The sequence below is a fragment of the Hylobates moloch genome, unplaced genomic scaffold, assembly GCF_009828535.3.
Source record: "Hylobates moloch isolate HMO894 unplaced genomic scaffold, HMol_V3 SCAFFOLD_10, whole genome shotgun sequence".
NCBI classification, from domain to species: domain Eukaryota; kingdom Metazoa; phylum Chordata; class Mammalia; order Primates; family Hylobatidae; genus Hylobates; species Hylobates moloch.
Genome location: NW_026652285.1, coordinates 81274446 through 81296058, shown reverse-complemented (window position 1 = coordinate 81296058; position 21613 = coordinate 81274446). Strand labels below are relative to the sequence as shown.

Below are 21613 nucleotides of genomic sequence, written 5' to 3'. Positions count from 1 at the left end.
TCTGGGCGACAGAGTGAGACCCTGTCTCAAAATAAATAAAAGGAATAACAGGAAGTGATGGCTGAGTGAATGTGCCAGGTTGGGGAAAGGGAGAAACTTAGAACTGAGGTTTCAGGATTGTGAGACTGTAGGTGGCTAGTGGGACTACCTACTAAGATAAGAAACATAGGAGTAATAGCTTTTGGGAGGTGGAGGAACTCATCTGGAATTGATTTGCTTGTGGAATATCCAGGGAGAAACCCCTGGAGGCAGTTGGCTGTTGGGTTTAAACTGATAGAAGAAAAGAAGAAAGGCTGAAAACTGTGAAGTGAGAGAAAGAAGGGAATAAATCTAAAGATAGTAGAAGGAGACAACAAAATAAGAAAGATACAGCAGAATTAATGAAATAGAAACCAAATATTCAGTAAAGGGGATCCACAAAGCCAAAAATGATTCTTTGAAAATATTAATAAGACAGATAAGTGTATAGTCAGGGTTCTCCAGAGAAACAAAACCAATAGGATATGTATCTATGTAGACAGATTTATTTTAAGGAATTGGTTCACATGATTATGGAGGCTGGCAAGTTCCACAGTCTGCAGGTTGGGTCAGCAGGCTGGAGACCCAGAGATGAGCTGATGTTTGCAAGTCAGGTCCAAAGGTCATCTGCTGCTACATTGCTTGGTGGAGGTCACTCTTTTTGTTCTCTTCAGGCCTTTGACTGATTGGATGAGGCCAACTTGCATTATGGAGGGCAATCTACTTTGCTCAAAGTCCACCTACTTGAATGTTTTTGGTTGCTGTTGTTGTTTTTGAGATAGAGTCTCGCTCTGTCACCCAGGCTGGAATACAATGGTGCGATCTTGGCTCACTGCAACCTACACTTCCCAGGTTCAAGCGATTCTCCTGCCTCAGTTTCCCAAGTAGCTGGGATTACAGGTGGGTCCCACCACGCCTGGCAACTTTTTGTATTTTTAGTAGAGACAGGGTTTCACCATGTTGGTCAGGCTGGTCTCGAACCCCTGACCTCATGATCCACCCGCCCCGGCCAACGTGCTGGGATTACAGGTGTGAGCCACCTTGCCTGGCCCACCCACTTAAATGTTAATCCACTTCTAAAACACCCTTAAAGAAACATTCAGGTTCTTTAAACCACATATTTGGGCACTTTGGCCAGCCAAATTGACATATAAAATTAACCATCTGGCAAAATTAATCAAGAAAAAAAGAAATACTGTTAAGAATGACAAAGGGGGAACCTTAGACATAGCAGAGATTAAAAAGGTAATTAAATTGTAATTATTACAACTTAATAAAAAGATAACCCAATTTCAAAATAGAAAAAAGCTTTGAAAAGACATTTTTCCAAAGAAGACCTACAAATTGCCAACAAGCTCATGAAAAGATGCCCAACATCATTGGCTGTTAAGGAAATGCAAATCCAAATCATAATGAGATACCACTTCACACCCACTAGGATGGTTGATTTTTTTAAAAGGAAAGTAACAAGTCCTGGCAAGGATGTGAAGAAATTGGACCTCTCATACATTGTTGGTAAGGATGTGAAATGGTGCAGCTACTTTGGAAAATAGTTTGGCAGTTTCTCAAAAAGTTAAACACAGAATTACCATATGATGCAGCAGTTCTACTCCAAGGGAATTGGAAACATATGTTCACACAAAAACTTGTCCATAGCAGCAACATTTGTAATAGCCAGAGAGTGGAAACAACCCAAATGTCTATCAAACTGATGAATGGATATACACATGTGGTTGACCCGTACAATGGAATATTATTTAGCCAGAAAAAGGAATGAAGTTCCCATACGTGCTACCATGTGATGAACCTTGAAAATATTATGCTAAGTGAAGGAAGCCAGACACAAAAGGCCACATGTTGTATGATTCCATTGATATAAAATGTCCAGAATAAGCAAATCCATAGAGGCAGAAAGTAGATTCATGGTTGCCAGGGGCTGAGAGGAGGGGGAATTGGGAGTGACTGCTAACAGGTACAGGCGTTCTTCTTGGAATCATGGAAGTGTTTGTGAATTAAATAGTGGTAATTGTTGCATAACCTTATGAATATATTAAAAAACACTGATCTGTATACTTGAAAAAGGTGAATTTTACAGTATGTGAATTAGAGCTCACTAAAAATGAAAGCAGATAAGCTAATAAGAAATACAAGGAACAGTTTTATGCCAATACACTTGAAAATTTAAATGGACAAATTCCTGGAAAAAAAATGCAACTTACCAAAAACTGACTTAAGAAAAATTAGAAAAGCTGAATAATTTTTTACCCATCAAAGAAATTGAATCGGTTAAAAAAATCTTCCAACCAAGAAAGCTCCAGGATCAGTTCTACCAGACACTCAAGTGACAGCTGATGCTAGCCTTAAACACATTATTTCAAAGGACACTCAAAGAAGGAATAGTTTCCAGCTTGTTTGTGAGGATAACACAACCTTATTAGCAAAACCAGACAAGGGCACAATGAGAAAGGAACATTACAGAAGAGTTTTGATCACGTACATATGCATAAGTACTATACAAAATATTTCTGAAAGAATGGAAAATGATGTTTTAGGCAAAGATGAACCAGAAGAAAACCAAGATGACAGTAACGTCGGACAAAATATAGAAGATAAAACGTAAGGAGCAAATTATGTCATATACCGATAGAAGAAACTAATCAGGAATGTTTACCTATAACAGTATAGTGTCCAAATAAAAGCAATAACTGATGGAAATAGTGTACAGCAAAATATAAACCAACATTTGTAATTCAACATACCACCCTTGGTATTGAAAAATCAAACACATTTTAAAAATAAAAGATATAGGGGGACCAAGGCAGGAGGATAGCTTTGAGACCAGGAGTTTGAGACCAGCCTGGTCAACATATTCTCTATACAAAATAAAAAAATTAGCCAGGCATGGTGGCACTTGCCTGTGGTCCCAGGTGCTTGGGGTGCTGATGCACGAGGATGGCTTGAGTCCAGGAATTTGAGGCTGCAATGAGCCATGATTGTGCCTCTGCACTCTAGCCTGGGCGACACAGTGAGACCCTGTCTCCAAAAAATAAAAATAAAAGATATATATAATATAATTTCAGTTATATGAATGATAAGTTCAATGAAATAGATATGTAAAATCCACAAATACAGAATCATACTCTTTTTGAGCACATAAGATCCACTAAAATCAGCCATATACCAGAATATAAGAAAGTCAACAAATTACAAACAGTCTATATCATACAGATGTCTTCTGATTACAATGCTGTAAGATTTGAAATTAACAAAAGTATACGGGGAAAAATCACCTATGTCTGTAAATAAAAACAACAATATTAACCTATATGTTAAGGAGAAAATCGTAAAGAAAATTAAGATATGCATATAATAACCATCAAAGCATTGCATGTCAAAATATCTGGCGTGAATCTAAGAGCTTAGAGGGAAATTTATAGTTTTGAATACATTTATCAGAAAATAAGAAAGATTAGAGGCTGGGCGTGGTGGCTTACAACTGTAATCGCAGCACTTTGGAAGGCTGAGGGGGCGGATCGCTTGAGCCTGGGAGTTTGAGACCAGCCTGGGCAACATGGCAAAACCGTGTCTCTACAAAAAATTAAAAAAGTTAGCTGGGTGTAGTGGCTCATGCCTGTGGTCCCAGCAACTTGGAAGGGTGAGGTAGGAGGATCACCTGAGCCCGGGAGGCAGAGGTTGCAGTGAGCAGTCATCGCGCAGTGCACTCCAGCCTGGGTGACAGAGCAAGACTCTGTCTCAAAAAAAAAAAAAAAAGGCTGGGCGCGGTGGCTCACACGTCTAATCCCAGCACTTTGGGAGACCAAGGCGGGTGGATCACGAGGTCAGGAGATCGAGACCATCCTAGCTAACACAGTGAAACCCGTCTATACTAAAATACAAAAAAATTAGCCAGGTGTGGTAGTGGGAACCTGTAGTCCAGCTACTCAGGAGGCCGAGGCAGGAGAATCGCTTGAACCCAGGAGGCAGAGGTTGCAGTGAGCAGGGAGCATGCCACTGTACCCCAGCCTGGGTGACAGAGTGAGACTCTGTATCAAAAAAAAAAAAGTAGTAAGCTAAGTATTCAATTCAAAATGGAAACAAAAACGAAGGAAATAACAGATCTTGGTGGGAATAAATGAAGTAGAAAAAACATGAGAAAATGAGAGTGATGACTCCAACTGAATGTGGACTGTTTCGAAAACTCTCATAAGATACACAAATTTCTGGCATGACTAATCAAGGGAAAGGGTGAAAATACACATAAACTATGTATGAAATTAAAAAGGAGAAATTTGATGAGTACAATGGATGGACTCCCTCTGCGTCTATCCCAGACTCTCTAGTGTGTCGGCCCCTGATGCAGAGGCTAGAGTGTTACCTGGAATCCTGAGTTCTGGATACGATTTTGATTCCATCAGTCACGTACATGACACTTGAGTCAGAACTGGGTATGTGAAGGGAGGGAATGGGATGCAAGACATCCATTGTTTTTTTTTCTTTTCTTTTTTTTTCCTGCAACAGTTTTATTGAAATATAATTCACATACCACATAATTCACCATTTGAAATGTACAATGCAGCGCTTTTTAGTATATTCACAGGGTTGTGCATCCGTCACCACAATCAATTTTAGAACATTTGTGTCATCCCCAAAAGAAACCCTATACCCTTTAGCTATCACTCTGCAGTCCCTCGTCTCCCTCCTCCCCACCCCAGCTCAAGGCAACCACTAATCTTGCTGTTTCAATATTTGTCTATCCTGGACGTTTTTTGTTTGTTTTTGTTTTTGTTTTGTTTTGTTTTGAGATGGAGTCTTGCTCTGTTGCCCAGGCTGGAATGCGGTGGTGCAATCTTGGCTCACTGCAACCTCCACCTCCCCGATTCAAGCAATTCTCCTGCCTCAGCCTCCCGAGTAGCTGGAACTACAGGTGTGCACCACCATACCCGGCCTTTTTTTGTGTGTTTTTAGTAGAGACAGGGTCTTGCCATGTTGGCCAGGCTGGTCTCAAACTCCTGACCTCAAGTGATCTGCCTGTCTCAGCCTCCTGAAGTGCTGGGATTACAGGCATGAGCCACCATGCCCAGCCTTATCCTGGACATTTCATGTAAATGAGATTATATAATCAAGGTACATCCGTGTTGTAACATATCTGTACTGCATTTTTTATGACTGAATAATATTCAGTCTTACATATGTGGATAGATTTCCAAAGGGAAATAGTAAACAGAATGAAATGTACTGCACAGTGTCATTTATGCAAATTAAAACATACACAAGTGATATATTAAGAGCACACCTATGTAAACATAAACATAGAGGTGAACGGTAAGTTGCAGTGGGCCCTCACTGGTCTGCTCTATTTGGGCATTTCCAGGCTTTGTGCCTGGCCATGAACAGGCTAATGCAGTGCAGCTGTGGGCAGCATGGCAAGGAGTGCTGTTGGCAGAGTGAGAAATTGTGCCTGGAATCTGAACCTTAGATCCAGGATCTGCTGAAGGCAGTTCGGTAATTATCGTGTAAGGTAATCATGGAAGAGTTTCAGGATGATGATCTTGGGAATAAGAAAAACTTTTTGCAACCTGGCAGGACTTTACCCTGGACAGGCAGAATTCCATGCTACATGGAACGGACTGAGATGAGAACCTTACCCCTACCACCAAATTGTTACCCATTATTGCTAATGTGTCCTTTCAGTTTATCATAGTAAAATATTGCTTTTCTAAGACGTATGTGCCAGAGTGTTCATTTTTTGTTAAAACTTCAATCCTTGGGAGAAGGATATGCATGAAATACACTGGACCTAGTGTCTATGGTGGGGAAGAAAATGGAGTTAGTGATGGATTGGGGGAAAAATCTAAGATTGGCTTTGTATAGACTGATAATGAGTGTTCCATAAATCAAGAAATATCAATTTAATTCTCTGTACCTAGGGTACTTAGAATTGTACAGTTAAAATAATTTCCCATTAGAATTGTGTAATGCATGTAGAACATAGATCCTGTTGAATGTCTTTATTTTCTAGCCTTCAGATAAGTACTAATAAGCTACAGTTTTGGCAAACACATTGTATCAGTATTCAAAGGTTAATCCATTTAGTCTGTATCAATCAAGGTCCAGTAAGAAAGACAGAAATCATACTAGCTGTTTAAAGAAAAGACCAGCCCAGGGAATTGTCTAAGTAAGAAGTTGCGGAACTGGAGAAGCAAAAAGCGAGTACCAAGATAGCGTACAGAAAATAACTTCAGGAAAGTTACCATCCTTGGGGCTGGAGTTGCAAAGAGAAGGGCTTGAGATTATAAAAAGGGCCCAGACCAGGACCTCGCAGAGCTGTGACCCATCCTTTGAGAATGAGGCTGTGCTCAGCTGCTGCTGATACCTTGGAGCAGCATGGGATGAGGCTGGTTCTGGGAGCCTAGCACCAAACTGGGAACTCAGACCAACTGCCAGGATGAAGTAGAGTTGCTGAGAACTTGCTTATTGGAACAGCAATCACACAGGAAGGAACAGTGCTCTTTCCCTCCTCCTGCCTTCCTCTAATGCTTGCTATTGGCAGAGTCTAAGCACCTGGCAAAGGAGGAATGGTTTGCAGAGTACTCAGCCTATAGAAGGCTGGGTTGTATCTGAGAGACAAGAGCTTAAATATTGGCACATGGTCCAAACTTATTTTATATCAAATACAGATCATTTAATTTCAGGAAAAAAATCTAATTCTGCTCTGCTTATATTCCAGTATCAACTCCCGACTCGTGTACTGCAATTCAGTTCCTACACTAATGACCCAGAGCTAGTGCAGATCCCACAAGTGAAAGGGCATGGTTCACAATAAGATTGTCCACACCTCAGACCAACTGGCTGTAAATGTGGGGTCTTCCCACAAGATAGAAGCTTCCCACTTCAGCTTCCATTATTTGCTAGAATGTTTCACAGAACTCAGGGAAAAAAAGTGCTATTTTTACTACGACAGTTTTATTATAAAGGATACAACTCAGGAACAGTCAATGAAAAGACACATAGGGTGAGGTCTGAAAGGCTCCCAAAGGCAGAGTTTCCATGCCTTCTCCTCGTGGGAGTATCACATTGCCCTCCCAGCACATCAATGTGTTCAACCAGGAAGCTGCACTGGGCCTCAGTGTCCAGAGTTTTTATTGGGGTCTCACTATGTTGGCATGATTGATTTAATCATTGGCCACATGGTTAAACTCAATCTCCAGCCCCACAACCCTCCCTAGAGGTAGGTCTAGCACAAAGCCCCAACCTTCTAATTACATGGTTTTTCCAGTGACCAGCCTCTATTCTGATTCATCCCGTAGCTCGCCATAAACTCAGGTGTAATCCAAGGGGCTCGTGAAGAACAAAAATACTCCCATTACTTGGGAAATTCCAAGGATTTAGAGTTTCTCTCCCAGAAACCAGGGACAAAGGCCAAATTCTTTATTTTTCAACAGTTTGCAATATAAGAGGAAAATGTTATTAAAGGCATGTCCAAGTGCGTCTGACAGAACACAAGTTCCTATTACAAGTTTTAGAAGCATATATGATAATAGAAAATTAGTGCTAGAAAAGCCCTGAGAAGCCATTTGCCAACATGAGTAAAGTAGTTCAGAACATTTATGAGTGAGCTTTGTCCCAAAATTTGCTTTCATTTGGAGTTTAGAAACCTGTTGTTCTTTTTTTTTTTTTTTGAGACGGAATCTCTCTCTGTCACCCAGGCTGGAGTGCAGTGGCGCTCACTGCAAGCTTCGCCTCCCGGGTTCATGCCATTCTCCTGCCTCAGCCTCCCGAGTAGCTGGGACTACAGGCGCCTGCCACCACGCCCAGCTAATTTTTTGTATTTTTTAGTAGAGACGGGGTTTCACTGTGTTAGTCAGGATGGTCTCGATCTCCTGACCTCGTGATCCGCCCACCTTGGCCTCCCAAAGTGCTGGGATTACAGGTGTGAGCCACCACGCCTGGCTGAAACCTGTTGTTCTTAAAGAGACAATCATACCCAATGTTTATTACTTCTCAGTCCAGTTTACAAAATTTAATAGTGATAATAGGGCCAGGCGCAGTGGCTCATGCCTGTAATCCCAGCACTTTGAGACGCTGAGGCGGGCGGATCATGAGGTCAGTGGTTTGAAACCAGCCTGACCAACATGGTGAAACCCTGCCTCTATGAAAAATACAAAAATTAGCCAGGCGTGGTGATGGGTGCCTGTAATTCCAGCTACTCAGGAGGCTGAGGCAGGAGAATTGCTTGAAACCGGGAGGCAGAGGTTGCAGTGAGCTGAGATTGTGCCATTGCACTCCAGCCTGGGCGACAGAGCAAGACTCTGTCTCAAAAAAAAAAATAGTGATAATAATCCAGTAGTAATAATAACTGGTATTTATTGAGTTGGAAATCTGCTGTATGGTAACGGATTATTCTAGATGCCAGGAAGTAGTGAGGATGATATGTTTGAAAATGGAAGAAGATGGGGAACCTGAGTCGGATGCAACATTGAAAGAGATTGTCTTTGTCAGTGAACTATAGAATTTCAAAACATGTAAGTGAACAATAATTGAATTCCTGGATAAATATTCTGAGACAAATGGCCTCAGGATTGTAGTGAGAAGTAACAGGAAGAAGGTATATGAAGCTGCTTAACATACAGTAGTTCGTAGTGGCTCAATAACTATTCAGAAAAAAAAAAAACTCATTCAAGTCAGGACTCAGTCTATAGCAGTGAAACCCAGCCTTTTTGACACCAGAGACTGGTTTAGTGGAAGACAATTTTTCCATGGACTGGGTCAAGGGGATGGTTTCGAGATGATTCAAGTACATTACATTTATTGTGCACTTTATTTCTATTATTATGACATTGTAATATATAATGAAATAATTGTACAACTCACCATAATGTAGAATCAGTGGGAGCCCTGAGCTTGTTTTCCTGCAACTAGAAGGTCCCATCTGGGGGTGATGGGAGACAGTGACAGATCATCAGGCATTAGAATCTCATAAGGAGCACACAACCTACATCCCTCATATGCACAGTTCACAATAAGGATCGCACTCCTATGAGAATCTAATGCCACTGCTGAGCTGAGAGGAGGCAGAGCTCAGGCAGTTATGCAAGCCATCAAGAGTGACTGTAAATACAGGTGAAGCTTCGCTTGTTTGCCTGCCACTCACCTCCTGCTGTGCGGCCTAGTTCCTAACAGGCAGTGGACTGGTACTGGCCAGTGGCCTGGGGATTGGGGACCCCTGGTCTATAGTACTGAAGCAGATATAGGACTTAGCATAAAATAAGCATAAAACTAGAAAAAGTAATTCATTTGATCCAACTACTTAGGGGGTAAAAAGTTAGGATTGTACTTTATCATGTGATCAAGGTCTAGGATAGTAAAAATGGACTATTCAGAGTGCACAGAAGTGTGTCAGAAAAGTATGACCTGGTGGCTTTTTTTCAAAGTATAATAAATCTAATAGACAAAATTAGGAAAACCTCACTTAAAAAAACCATTACAAATCCCAAAGAAAAAACATAAAAATAACAAGAAAAAAACTCATAAAATAGAATGATTTTTAAAAGTTTGTACTGATTTATATTTCCTAATGTCTGTGGGTGATTTTATTTATTCATTTGACAACCATTTATTCAGTGTCCAGTGCCAAGCACTATGCTGGGCAGAGAATACAAGATAAGTCACACATGGTTCCTGTGTACGTGGAGTAAACAGCCTAGGAGAAAAGATTTCTCTCACAAAGTGGAGGCATAATGCAGCCTTACCTTTCAATGTATGGTTTGATGCATTATGGTGGTAAGTAATCTTATAAGAAAGATGGACAACTGTTAGAAATTATGTGTTTAAAGAATTTAGCGACAAGCTGGGTGCGGTGGCTCACACCTGTAACCCCAGCACTTTGGGAGGCTGAGGAGGGTGGATCACTTGAGGTCAGGAGTTCGAGACCAGCCTAGGCAATATGGTGAAACCCTGTCTCTATTAAAAATACAAAAATTAGCCTGGTGTGATGGCAGGTGCCTGTAATCCCAGCTGCTCGGGAGGCTGAGGCAAGAGAATCACTTGAACCTGGGAGGCAGAGGTTGCAGTGAGCCAGGATCACACCACTGCACTCCAACCTGGGCAATAGAGTGAGACTCTGTCTCAAAAACAACAAAAAACAAAAACAAAGAATTTAGTGATGTAAGAAAATGTTACCTACAGCTTAACGCAAAATGGAAGTTAAAAATGGAATGGAAAAATCTCGTTATCAAGTATATAAATGGAAAGACCCTACTATCAAGTATATAAATGTATCATTGTTAACTTTTTTCTCTTAGAGCATGTATATTGTATTAAAAGTGTGATTCTCAAACTCCCAGGGGACAGCAGTAAGCCCTCGGTTATATGAAATTGTGCCTCTCTCAGTGCCCCAGGTTCCTCTCCTGTAAAGTGAGAAAAGGACACACCTACTCTCAGTTCACATGCAAGGTTAGGTCCAAAGATGTGTGTCCTACACCCTCCCCCATGAAGGGGATGATTAGGCTTCATCAAAGCCATTTTCTGAGTCCCCAAACATTTCTCGATATGTGTGAGAAAAAACAGTCAACACATTTTTAAAAATTCTCATTGGAACAGTTGTTACTGGATTTTCTAACCCTTCTTTATTCTCACTGCCCAGGTTACCCCTTCCCTACTGCTCCTCCTGTGGATCCATTTGCCAAAATCAAAGTGGACGACTGTGGAAAAACTAAGGGATGCTTTAGGTTGGTGGAACCGCAGGTTGGATAACTTTAAGGCTAAGACTGATTTACTTCTCAGGGTAGTATTTAAATTGCATGCAGTTCCTTCTAATCAGGGGGCCTGAGCTCCTTCATCACCTCAGCAGGGTTATGAAGTTTTGTAATGGCCATCCCGCTTTTCAGTCTTAAAGGCCTTTTAACTTTAGTATGTCCTGGGCCTGGGACTATTCTTCCATGGTTCTTTTCTAGCTGTACCACCATTGCTCCAGGTGTCTCCTACTCACCAATTGCTGATATGCAGAAGACTCATGCGACACAGAATGTGTCCGTGCTTATTCAGCAGGGGCTGCAGGCAGGACAGGCAATGACAGACATGTTTAGTACCCAATTGCTTTTTTAATAAATAGTCCTGACCTATGGATATCTGTATGATTCTAACTAGTCATTAAGCATTCATTGTTGCTAGCTTGTTATCTCAGGCTTGGTGAGTCTCTACATGATTATTAGCGGTATCACGACATGACGGGCTGGGCTACAAAACAGTCATGTGGACAATGGGCCTCCCATCTAGACAGCTCAGCTTCTTTGGGAAAGCCTCCTCCTTTGAACCCTTTACTTCCTAAAACAAATTGCCCCTGAGTAATTTGATGGTCAGGGGCAAAGTTTTGATGGTCACTGCACTGAAGGTTCTGATTTTGCTGTTGTTCAGTATTCAAGGTCTAAGAAGGAAAAATCGAATACAGCGGCTTTGAGCTTTCTTTGGGTTACAAGGCCACTTCTAAGGAATGAATAAAAATATCCAATAATATTGAGGAAGATGGTCAGCAATGTATAAATCTGGTGATGGGGGATGTTTTGAGAAGGGAGGGAATTTTAGTACTCTACTGGCTTCAAAGTGACTTGTTTTCTTGTCCATTTACTCCTTTTTTAACTTCCCTTGTTCCTTTTCATCTTTTTTCACCCCAGTCCCCTGTTGACTTGATCCTATTATATCTCTTCCTGACTGCTTGGGTGTTTCTGCCAGCATAGTAGTACATTCCTGCCCCCTCCTCAACACTTAGCACCCCTGTGCCCTGTTCCTTTAGATACCTTCCATCTGCGCATAGATTGTCCCACTCATTGCTTCAACTTTCTACCATTCTGCAAATGGTGTAATACAGTGTTCCTCAAACCAGGGCTTGCCAGTTCTGAAAGGATCCACAAGTCCTCTGTAAGAAAATTTAAATTTGTGTTTTCATTTCAGTGGTGCTCTCAAAAAAACATGAATGTCTGCATAATCTCATTATCTGGATAATCACCTTATATTGTTGTATGTTTTAGTGTCTGAATTTGTAATTATATTAGCAGCAAGTAGCCCAACAGAACAAAGGCAAATTTTATAAATAAGGCCAAGCGCAGTGGCTTGACTGTAATCCCAGCACTTTGGGAGGCTGAGGTGGGTGGATCACCTGAGGTGGGGAGTTCAAGATCAGCCTGGCCAACATGGTGAAACCCTGTCTCTACTAAAAATACGAAAATTAGCCAGGTGTGGTGACCCACGCCTGTAGTCCCAACTACTTGGGAGGTTGAGGCAGGAGAATTGCTTGAACCCAAGAGGTGGAGGTTGCAGTGAGCCAAGATCCTGCCATTGCACTCCAGCCTGGATGACAGAGAGAGACTCTGTCTCAAAAAAAAAGAAAAAAAAATTTATAAACAAATATTGCATTCATTCATGGTCCATGAGTACCAGATGGGGGTATTCATTTGGTGTATTGCATAAATGAGGGTTTTGCAGAAGTTCAAACAGATAAAAGTGAAGAGTCGAGCCATCATACTATAGAGAGTAGTAAGAACATGCTCTCAACTCCAAAGACCCTGCACGATCTAATCAGATACCATATGCACATAAGCAGAAATTTACTTTCAGTAAAGCCCCATCATCTGTTGCATGAGTGCTGTGAATTTCAATGTTCCTGGTTTATTAGTTTAATTTATATTGAATTTGTAAATTTGTGTTAGTTTGATTATATGAAAATTTGTAAGTTAAAAAGAGTTGGTATACATTTAATTAACAGAAACAATTTAAATGGTTAACTTGGAGAATCTTTTTCCATTAAAAGGGATTCAAAAATAATTCAGTAGTAACTAACATGTAAAAGACTCTAATATTAATATAATGTAGAGAACACTGGCTGGGAGTTTAGAGACCCAGGTTCAAGTCCTGTTGGAACCGCTGACTTCACTATACAACCTCGGGCAAGCCCCTTCCCATCTCAGGACAGTAGTTCTTGTGTACAAAGTGGGGCGGATCATCTCCAAGTTTCCTCCTAAGAGAGTGAAACTGTGTTTTTAAGATTCCAGGTAGCAAAAATCCAATGTGTTTAAGAATATTGCTTAGCATCCCACCTGATACATGGTAGATGCTCTCTTAATGTCTTTTGTGTAAGTAGAAGTAGTAATGTCTCTTTCGATATATCTTCTAGATATGGCAAACCAGGCTGTAATGCAGAGACCTGTGACTATTTCCTCAGCTACCGGATGATAGGGGCTGATGTAGAATTTGAGCTGAGTGCAGACACAGATGGTTGGGTAGCAGTTGGATTCTCTTCAGACAAGAAAATGGTAAGATGCAAAACATGACAGAAGCTGATTTTTTCTCTTTAGTTGGCTGTGCTATTTTGATTTTAGAAGCAAGTTAATTGATCAAAGCAGTATAATGATCAAATTAGTTATGGCTCTCTGATTGCAAGTTAAAAAAAATTCAGGCTAGCTTAAATGAAAGGGTTGGCTATCAGAATTCAAGCTGTCTTGTGGCACCTCTATTCATCAGCTATTTCCAGAGTAAGGCTGCAAGAAGAGGATGTTATAGGCCTTATATGGCTTGTAACAATGAGCATTTATTGCTTGCTCACATGTTCATGGATTGACTGGGGTGCAGCTCATTTTAGGTGGGGTTCAGCTGGACTTGACTCTGATCCATGAGTTGGATTCAGGTTTTCTCTGTGTTTTCACTAGTCATCCAAGGCGTATTTTTTTTCATGGCAGAGGCAGAAGTGAAAGAACCACTTGTAAGAGGGAAAAACAACTTTTTTCCGTCTCTACTCATATTCTCCATACAGAAAGAACACTTCTGTGACCAGATGTGTGGGGATGTTCCCCCACACCCCAAGCATTTCTCCAGTGGACAGCTGGGTGTCCTCTAATTCAATTTGTTTCTGACACTGTCTACCTGGAGATAGCATTAGATCCCATAGGTTAAGGGTTCAAAACCACAAGACTGCCCCCATTTCAGACACCAGTCACAAGCCCCAGGTTGTGACCTGTATTTCTGACCAACCAGCTATAAATCTGGGGTGCCACCACCCCGTTCAGTTAATCTCCTGGAGTGGCTCACAGAACTCAGAGAAACACTTTACTCATTTATTTATTTGTTTGTTTGTTTATTGAGACAGAGTTTCACTCTTGTTGCCCAGGCTGGAGTGCAATGGTGTGACCTTGGCTCATTGCAACGTGCACCTCCCAGGTTCAAGCGATTCTCCTGCCTCAGCCTCCCAAGTAGCTGGGATTACGGGTGCCTGCCACCATGCCCGGCTAATTTTTTGTATTTTTAGTAGAGACGAGGTTTCACCATGTTGGCCAGGCTGGTCTCAAACTCCTGACCTCAGGTGATCCACCCGTCTCAGCCTCTCAGAGTCCTGGGATTATAGGCATGAGCCACTGTACCCGGCCTACTTTATTCATTAATTATGAAGGCCATTTCGAAGGATACAGATGAACAGTTAGATGGAAGAGACACTTAGGGGAAGGCATGGGGAAGGGAGTGAAGAGCTTCAACGCCCTGTTAGATGCGCTACCCTTCAGGCACCTCCACCTGTTCAGCAATCCGGAAGCTCATCCGAACCCTGTCCTTTTGTTTTTTTTTTACTTTTTAGACAGAGCCTCGCTCTGTTGCCCAGGCTGGAATGCAGTAGCATGATCTCGGCTCACTGCAACCTTTGCCTCCTGGGTTCAAGTGATTTTTCTGCCTCGGGCTCCCAACATAGCTGGGATTACAGGCGTGCACCACCACACCCAGCTAATTTTTGTAATTTTAGTAGAGATGGGGTTTCGCATGTTGGCCAGGCTGGTCTCAAACTCCTGGCCTCGAGCAATCTGCCCACCTCAGCCTCCCAAAGTGCCGGGATTACAGGTACTTCCGTGCCTGGCCTCTTGTTGAATCTTTATGGAGGCTTCATTATAAAAGGCATGATGGATTACATCAGGGAAGTTAAGAATTTGTTTCAACAATTTTGTCTTCCTCTGTACCCAGGGGCAAGAAAACTTCTGGACCTCAGACAGGACTGTGGCCAGGCACAGGTGGGGCCTCAGGCGCACAGGCAGCTGTCATCACTGGCCCCTGCTCTTCCCTGTACCTTGCTGCATTTTTCTCTCTTTCCTCTGGAGCCCCATTCTTTGCCACTTCACTGGGCCAGGCTTGTTCCCAAACTATCAGACTTTCTCAGTCCTCTGTGCTTTTGCCCTTGTTGCTGTTTCTGCCTAGAGCACCCCGCTCTTCTCTTCACCTGGCCTATTTTGAGGCTTGTGTAGGGCTACAGGGGAGAGAGGAGGGTGGCTCAGACCAAAGTTCTAGCAGTGACAGTGGTGAGAAGGACTCAGATTTTGAATGTTTTGCAAGTAGCACTAACAGAGGCCAAGGCAGGTGGATCGCCTGAGGTCAGGAGTTCGAGACCAGCCTGGCCAACATAGTGAAACCCCGTCTCTACTAAAAATACAAAAAATTAGCTGGGCGTGGTGGCAGGCGCCTGTAATCCCAGCTACTCGAGAGGCTGAGGCGGGAGAATCGCTTGAACCCAGGAGGCAGAGGTTGCAGTGAGCTGAGATCGTGCCATTGCACTCCAGCTTGGGCAACAAGAATGAAACTCCATCTCAAAAAAAAGAAAAAGAAAATAGCACTAACTGGCTGGGCATGGTGGCTCACACCTGTAATCCCAGCACTTTGGGAGGCTGAGGCAGGTGGATCACCTGATGTCAGAAGTTTGAGACCTGTCTCTACTAAAAATACAAAAATTAGCTGGGCATGGTGGCGGGTGCCTGTAGTCCCAGCCACTCGGGAGGCTGAGGCAGGAGAATTGCTTGAACCCGGGAGGTGGAGGTTGCAGTGAGCCGAGATCGCACCACTGCACTCCAGCCTGAGCAACAGTGAGACTCTGTCGGGGAAAAAAAAAAAAAAAAAAAGGTGCATTATTGTGTGCGTGTTTGTGTGTTTTAATTAAACTTTATGTTTTACAGCAGTTTTAGGTTCACAGTGAAATGGAGCAGAAGGTACATATTTCCCATATACCCCCTGGGGAGCCTCCCCCATTATCAACATCCTGCACAGGGTGGTACATGCATTACAACTAATGAACTTGTGATGGAGTCTCACTGTATTGCCCAGGCTTGGAGTTCACACCTGCACTATTTCGGCTCACTGCAGCCTCTACCTCTCAGGTTCAAGTGACTCTCCTGCCTCAGCCTCCCAAGTAGCTGGGATTACAGGCACCTGCCACCACACCTAGCTAATTTTTGTATTTTAAGTAGAGATGAGGTTTCACCATGTTGGCCAGGCTGGTCTTGAACTCCTCACCTCAAGTGGTCTGCCTCAGCTTTCTACAGTGCTAGGATTATAGGCGTGAGCCATCACACCCGACCAAACTCTTTTAACTTTTTAAAACTTGTTTTGAAAAAAATGTAAACCTGTAGACAAGCAGGAAGGATAGTACAGGTTTAAGTGACCCTCCCACCTCAGGCTCCCAAGTAGCTGGGACTACAGCTACTTAGATTAACAAAATAATAACTTTTTTATTGTGGTAAAATGCACATAACAAAATTAACAATTTTATTTTTTGTCGTTGTGTATTTATTTATTTTTTTTTATTTTTTGAGACAGGGTCTCACCCTCTTGCCCAAGCTGCAGTGCAGTGGCACAAACAAGACTCACTGCAGCCTCAACCTCCCCAGCGATCCTCCTACCTCAGCCTCCTGAGTAGCTAGGACTACAGGCATGAGCCCCATGCCCAGCTCATTTTTAAAATTTTTGTAGAGATAGGGTCTCACTGTATTGCCTAGACTGGTCTCGAACTGCTGGGCTCAAATGATCCTCCTGTCTTGACTTCCCACAGTGTTGGGATTACAGGCACTAGTCACCACGCCTGGCCAGAATTGACCATTTTATTTTATTTTTTTTGAGACAGGGTCTCACTCTGTCATCCAGGCTGGAGTGCAGTGGCACCAAAATTTATGATTTTAAAGTGTCAGTTCAGTGGCATCAACTACATTCAGTGTTGTGTAACCATCACTACTCCCTAGTTCCAGAACTTTTTCATAAATAATGATATTAGCCACACATGCTTTATTCTCTGTACTGCTGCTACTGCTACTGCTACTGCTACTACTACTGATTATTATTTTTTTGATTGTTATTTTCTGAAATTTTGGCATTTAAATAACAAATATCATAATCCTTTAACCCTAAATACTTAAGTAGGTATCTCCTAAAATCAAGAATGTTCTCTTTTATTATATAGTTTATTAAATTCAGGAAGTTTAACATTGATATGATGGTATTATTAAATATATTGTTAGTTTTCATATGTTGCTACTTGTCCCAATACTGTCTTTAGGGAAATTTTGTGTTTATAGCCCAAATTTCTATGTAGGAACACCTAGAACTGCATTTTGTTGTCATGTATATTTTGAAATAGTTTCTTAGCCTTTTTTTTTTTTTCTTTTTTTGGTCTTTCATGACACTAACTCCTTGAAGATTATAGGCTAGCTTTTTTTAAAATTTTTTTGTAGAATGACCTTCAGTTTGAGTTTGTTTGATTGTTTTCTCATGATTAGGTTGGTTTGTGTTTTGGGCAGGAATACCACATAGGTGGTAATGTCTTCTCCAAACATCAGTCAGGAGGCACTGAATGTCACTTGTTGTGATGGTAACTTTGGTCCCCTGGTTGAGACTTTTTAGTGGCACTTAAAAGAATTTTTTTGGTGGGATTTCAAATTGCAGACGTGATGGAATGTATATTTCTAGTGATCAGTGTGCAAAAGATGAACCTTTGACTTTTTTTTTTCTTAATCATTTCTCATGTTAGGGTGGTGATGATGTCATGGCCTGCGTCCATGATGACAATGGCAGGGTCCGCATACAGCACTTCTATAATGTAGGCCAGTGGGCAAAGGAGATTCAGAGAAACCCTGCCAGAGATGAAGAAGGAGTTTTTGAGAATAATCGCGTCACCTGCAGATTTAAACGCCCTGTGAATGTTCCCAGAGATGAAACAATTGTTGATCTGCATTTGAGTTGGTATTATCTGTTTGCTTGGGGTCCAGCCATTCAGGGTAAGCTTACATTTCAGCATCTGGATTAAACACCAGACACCACTGTGCTTGTGTTCATTATTAATTGAAGTCACACTGTGTGCACAAGAGAGCGATAAGCAGTCTGGATCATTTAAAGGAAAAGGAGATGCGACTCCTATCTTCAGAAGGTTATAATGGACTTATTATACGGACAAACAAGTTGACAGTTACACACATGCAAAGCTACAGCAGTACAAGATAGTATGTCATGAGTGATGTGCTTAATGAAACAGATCATATATCTGCTGTATGTAGGGCTCTGTTCAATTCTCACAGCATTCTCATTTACTCCTCACCATGTCCTTGAGAGGTATAGGTATTGTTGTCCTGGTTTTAGAGAGATTAAGAAACTTGCTCAAGGCTATACAACTAATTAGTAGAAGAATTAAAATTCAATCCTAAGTCTGTCTGACCCCAAAGCCCATGAATACTCTTAACTCCTGTGTTGTAAATATAAAAAGACTGAACGGGCTAGATGTGGTGGCTTATGCCTGTAATCCCAGCGCTTTGGGAGGATGGTTTGAGCCCAGGAGTTCAAGACCAGCCTGGGCACTATAGTGAGACCCTGTCTCCATTCAAAAAAAAAAAAAAAAAGAAGAAGAAGAAGAAGAAGAAAGAAATAATGAAAAGTACTGAACGGGAAGGGCTTCTGGAGACTTCTCCAGAGATTGACACCAAGCATCTCATTAGGGCCCACTCTGTGACTATTCTGTTAGTCACAAATATACCAAATTATCCCATAGTTTAACCCGTTACTCCTTAAATATTTATGTGTATAGGAATTACCTGGCTATATTGTTAAAGTGCAGTTTTCTGTAGGTCTTCTCCTCTTCACTCCTCTCTACTTGTCTCCCCTCCCCTCCCCTCCCCTCCCCTCCCCTCCTCTCCCAGGGTCTTGCTCTGTCACCCAGGCTGGAGTGCAATGTAACAATCACAACTCACTGCAGCCTCCACCTCCCAGGTTTAAGTGACCCTCCCACCTCAGGCTCCCAAGTAGCTGGGACTACAGGCATGCACCACTACGCCTGGCTAATTTTTTTGTATTTTTAGTAGAGATGGGGTTTCGCCATATTACCCAGGCTGGTCTTGAACTCCTGGGCTCAAGCAATCCACCAGCTTTGGCCTCCCTAAGTGCTGGGATTACAGGTGTGAGCTACCATGCCTGGCAAGATTCTGCATTTCTAATAAGCTCCCTGGTCATGCTGGTTCATTGATGACCTCATTTTGGGTGGCAAGGCTCTGCAGCATTTCCCCAACAAAGACCCAAGGATATCATGAAACCTTTTACAGACTGCTAAAATCAAGTTACACTGAGTCTTGAGCATTCCTTCTGGTTGATTAGCCTGAGGGCCTGCTCAAGAATGGAAGTGAGTTTTGTTTGCAGTCCTTGCACTGGGAATTCAATCTGGCTCCTGGTAACTGCATGTTTCTTTACTGTGTGCTTATCAACTATTTGCTGCCTAATCTGATCTGGTTGTTTTTTTCCTTCAATTCGTTTCCACCAGTCAGCCCAGGGATGACATAATCTACCTTTTATTTTGCCTGTTGCCAATTGGGAAGACACTTGACTGTCTCCAGATTGGTGACACCTTTTCCATTTGCTAATTTCCCAGATTACCAACAGTGGCTGTGCAGTTATAACTTCAATTACTTTCGGTACCCTGGGAAATAAATTATATCTCAGCCTGGAGAAATGAAGTAATCTAAAATAGTGGGATTTGAAGTCTAAAAATTTGAGTTTGAGTATTGGTTCTGCCCCTTGGTAGCTGTATAATATTTAGCCTGTTATTTAATTTCTGAATTTCATTTCCTTATATCTAAAGTGGGGATAATAATACTTCCTATTCCATGGAATTATTTTAAGGATTAAGTGAAAACAACTATTTGAAATTGCTTTACCAATTGGAAAAAGCTGTATTTTCAGAAGGTCATCTTTTTACATATATGGAAGACTAGCCTAAAGTTCAAAGCCTTTTCCACATCTGATCCTGCTTTACCTGATAAGCTCTCTCAAGACTTCTGTTCTTCTCACTAACTCTAAGCAAAACAGGCACATTCCTACCCCATATACAGGCTTCTGCTTTTCTTGTTTCCTGAATGCCCTTCTATTTTTTTTTACTTTTTTATTTTTTTTATTTTTGAAATGGAGTCTCGCTCTGTCACCCAGGCTGGAGTGCAATGGCGCGATCTCGGCTCACTACAACCTCAGCCTCCCAGGTTCAAGCAATTCTCCTGCCTCAGCCTCCGGAGTAGCTGGGATTACAGTCGCCCACCACCACACCCAGATAACTTTTGTATTTTTAGTAGAGATGGTGTGTCACCATGTTTGCCAGGCTGGTCTCAAACTCCTGATCTCGTGATCCGCCCACCTCAGCCTCCCAAAGTGCTGGGATTACAGGCATGAGCCACCACACCCGGCCTCCTGAATGCCCTTTTAATGCCTTTTTATTTATTATATCCTACCTATTCTCCTAAGGTCTCTGTAAAGGGGAAAACTTTGAACTAAGGCTTGAAAGGGGTATGAGATTGGATTTCACTCAAGGAAGGCATGAATTGTAGGTACATAGTTAAGTTGAGCAGCCCTTGCAGGTGACCAGTGAGCTGAGGTTAGGTAGGAGAGGTGACTGGGATCTATTGAGAGAAAAGTCTGCTCTGTTACCCAGTCTGGAGTGCAGTGAAACAATTACAGCTCACTGCAGCCTCCACCTCCCAGGTTTAAGTGATCCTCCCACCTCAGCCTCCCAAGTATCTGAAACTACAGGCATACAAACCTGAGAAGTTTGATTTTTGCTAACTGGGGCCAGCACGGACACTAAGCAGGGACCTGACATGTCAAGTTTGGCAGGGCTTCCCCAGCAGATAGTACCTTAAAAACCCTCACTCTGAGCCCTATTCCTAAGGAGACCTTTGCACTGAATGCATATGCCTTAGTCTCCCTAACCCAAGTTTCAAATGGATTATTCAGGAGGTCAGACACTTTTAATCAACTGAAGATTATTAAATATATTTTACACACAGACTGTACTTCTTTCCACTTGTAACAAAATTAAAAGAAAGTTTCCCATCCAAAGACTTGTTTGGTACTTTAATCATCCCACTTTCTGTACCATTCTACCCTAATCTGCCGGACACACACACACACACACACACACACACACACAGACACACACCCAGTATACCACACTCCCTCTGGCATGGCCTGGGCAGGCTAAGTGTCCCACAGACAGTAGAGGAGGGCTTCCATCTGTAAGGGAGACATTAGTAGTGTTGTCAGGAGTTGTTGATGATCCATATATATACAAGATAGATTTGAGGGAAAAAAGTTAGTAGTCTCTGCTGTTTGAAATAAAAATATAGTTTGCCCATTTGGGTATTAATAAGATAAAACTCATCAGAGCCGTTTAAAGGAGGCAATCATACAATAATCATACAATATTGTATAACTAGTAGTTTTAAAATTGAGATGCCAGGAAACAGACCAACAGCATTGTTCTGATAGGGGGAGTGCAGAT

The 21613-nt window shown here is 42.0% G+C and overlaps 1 protein-coding gene across 1 annotated transcript in view; it reads left to right on the top strand.

The window, feature by feature from the left end:
- Positions 1-21613, top strand: part of FRRS1L (ferric chelate reductase 1 like) — a 36325-nt gene that overhangs the window by 7157 nt on the left and 7555 nt on the right. The window contains exons 2-4 of the mRNA XM_032164818.2: positions 10661-10745; positions 13184-13322; positions 17834-18080. Of these exons, the coding sequence (XP_032020709.1) occupies positions 10661-10745; positions 13184-13322; positions 17834-18080 (471 nt within the window). The remainder of the gene's footprint in view (positions 1-10660; positions 10746-13183; positions 13323-17833; positions 18081-21613) is intronic.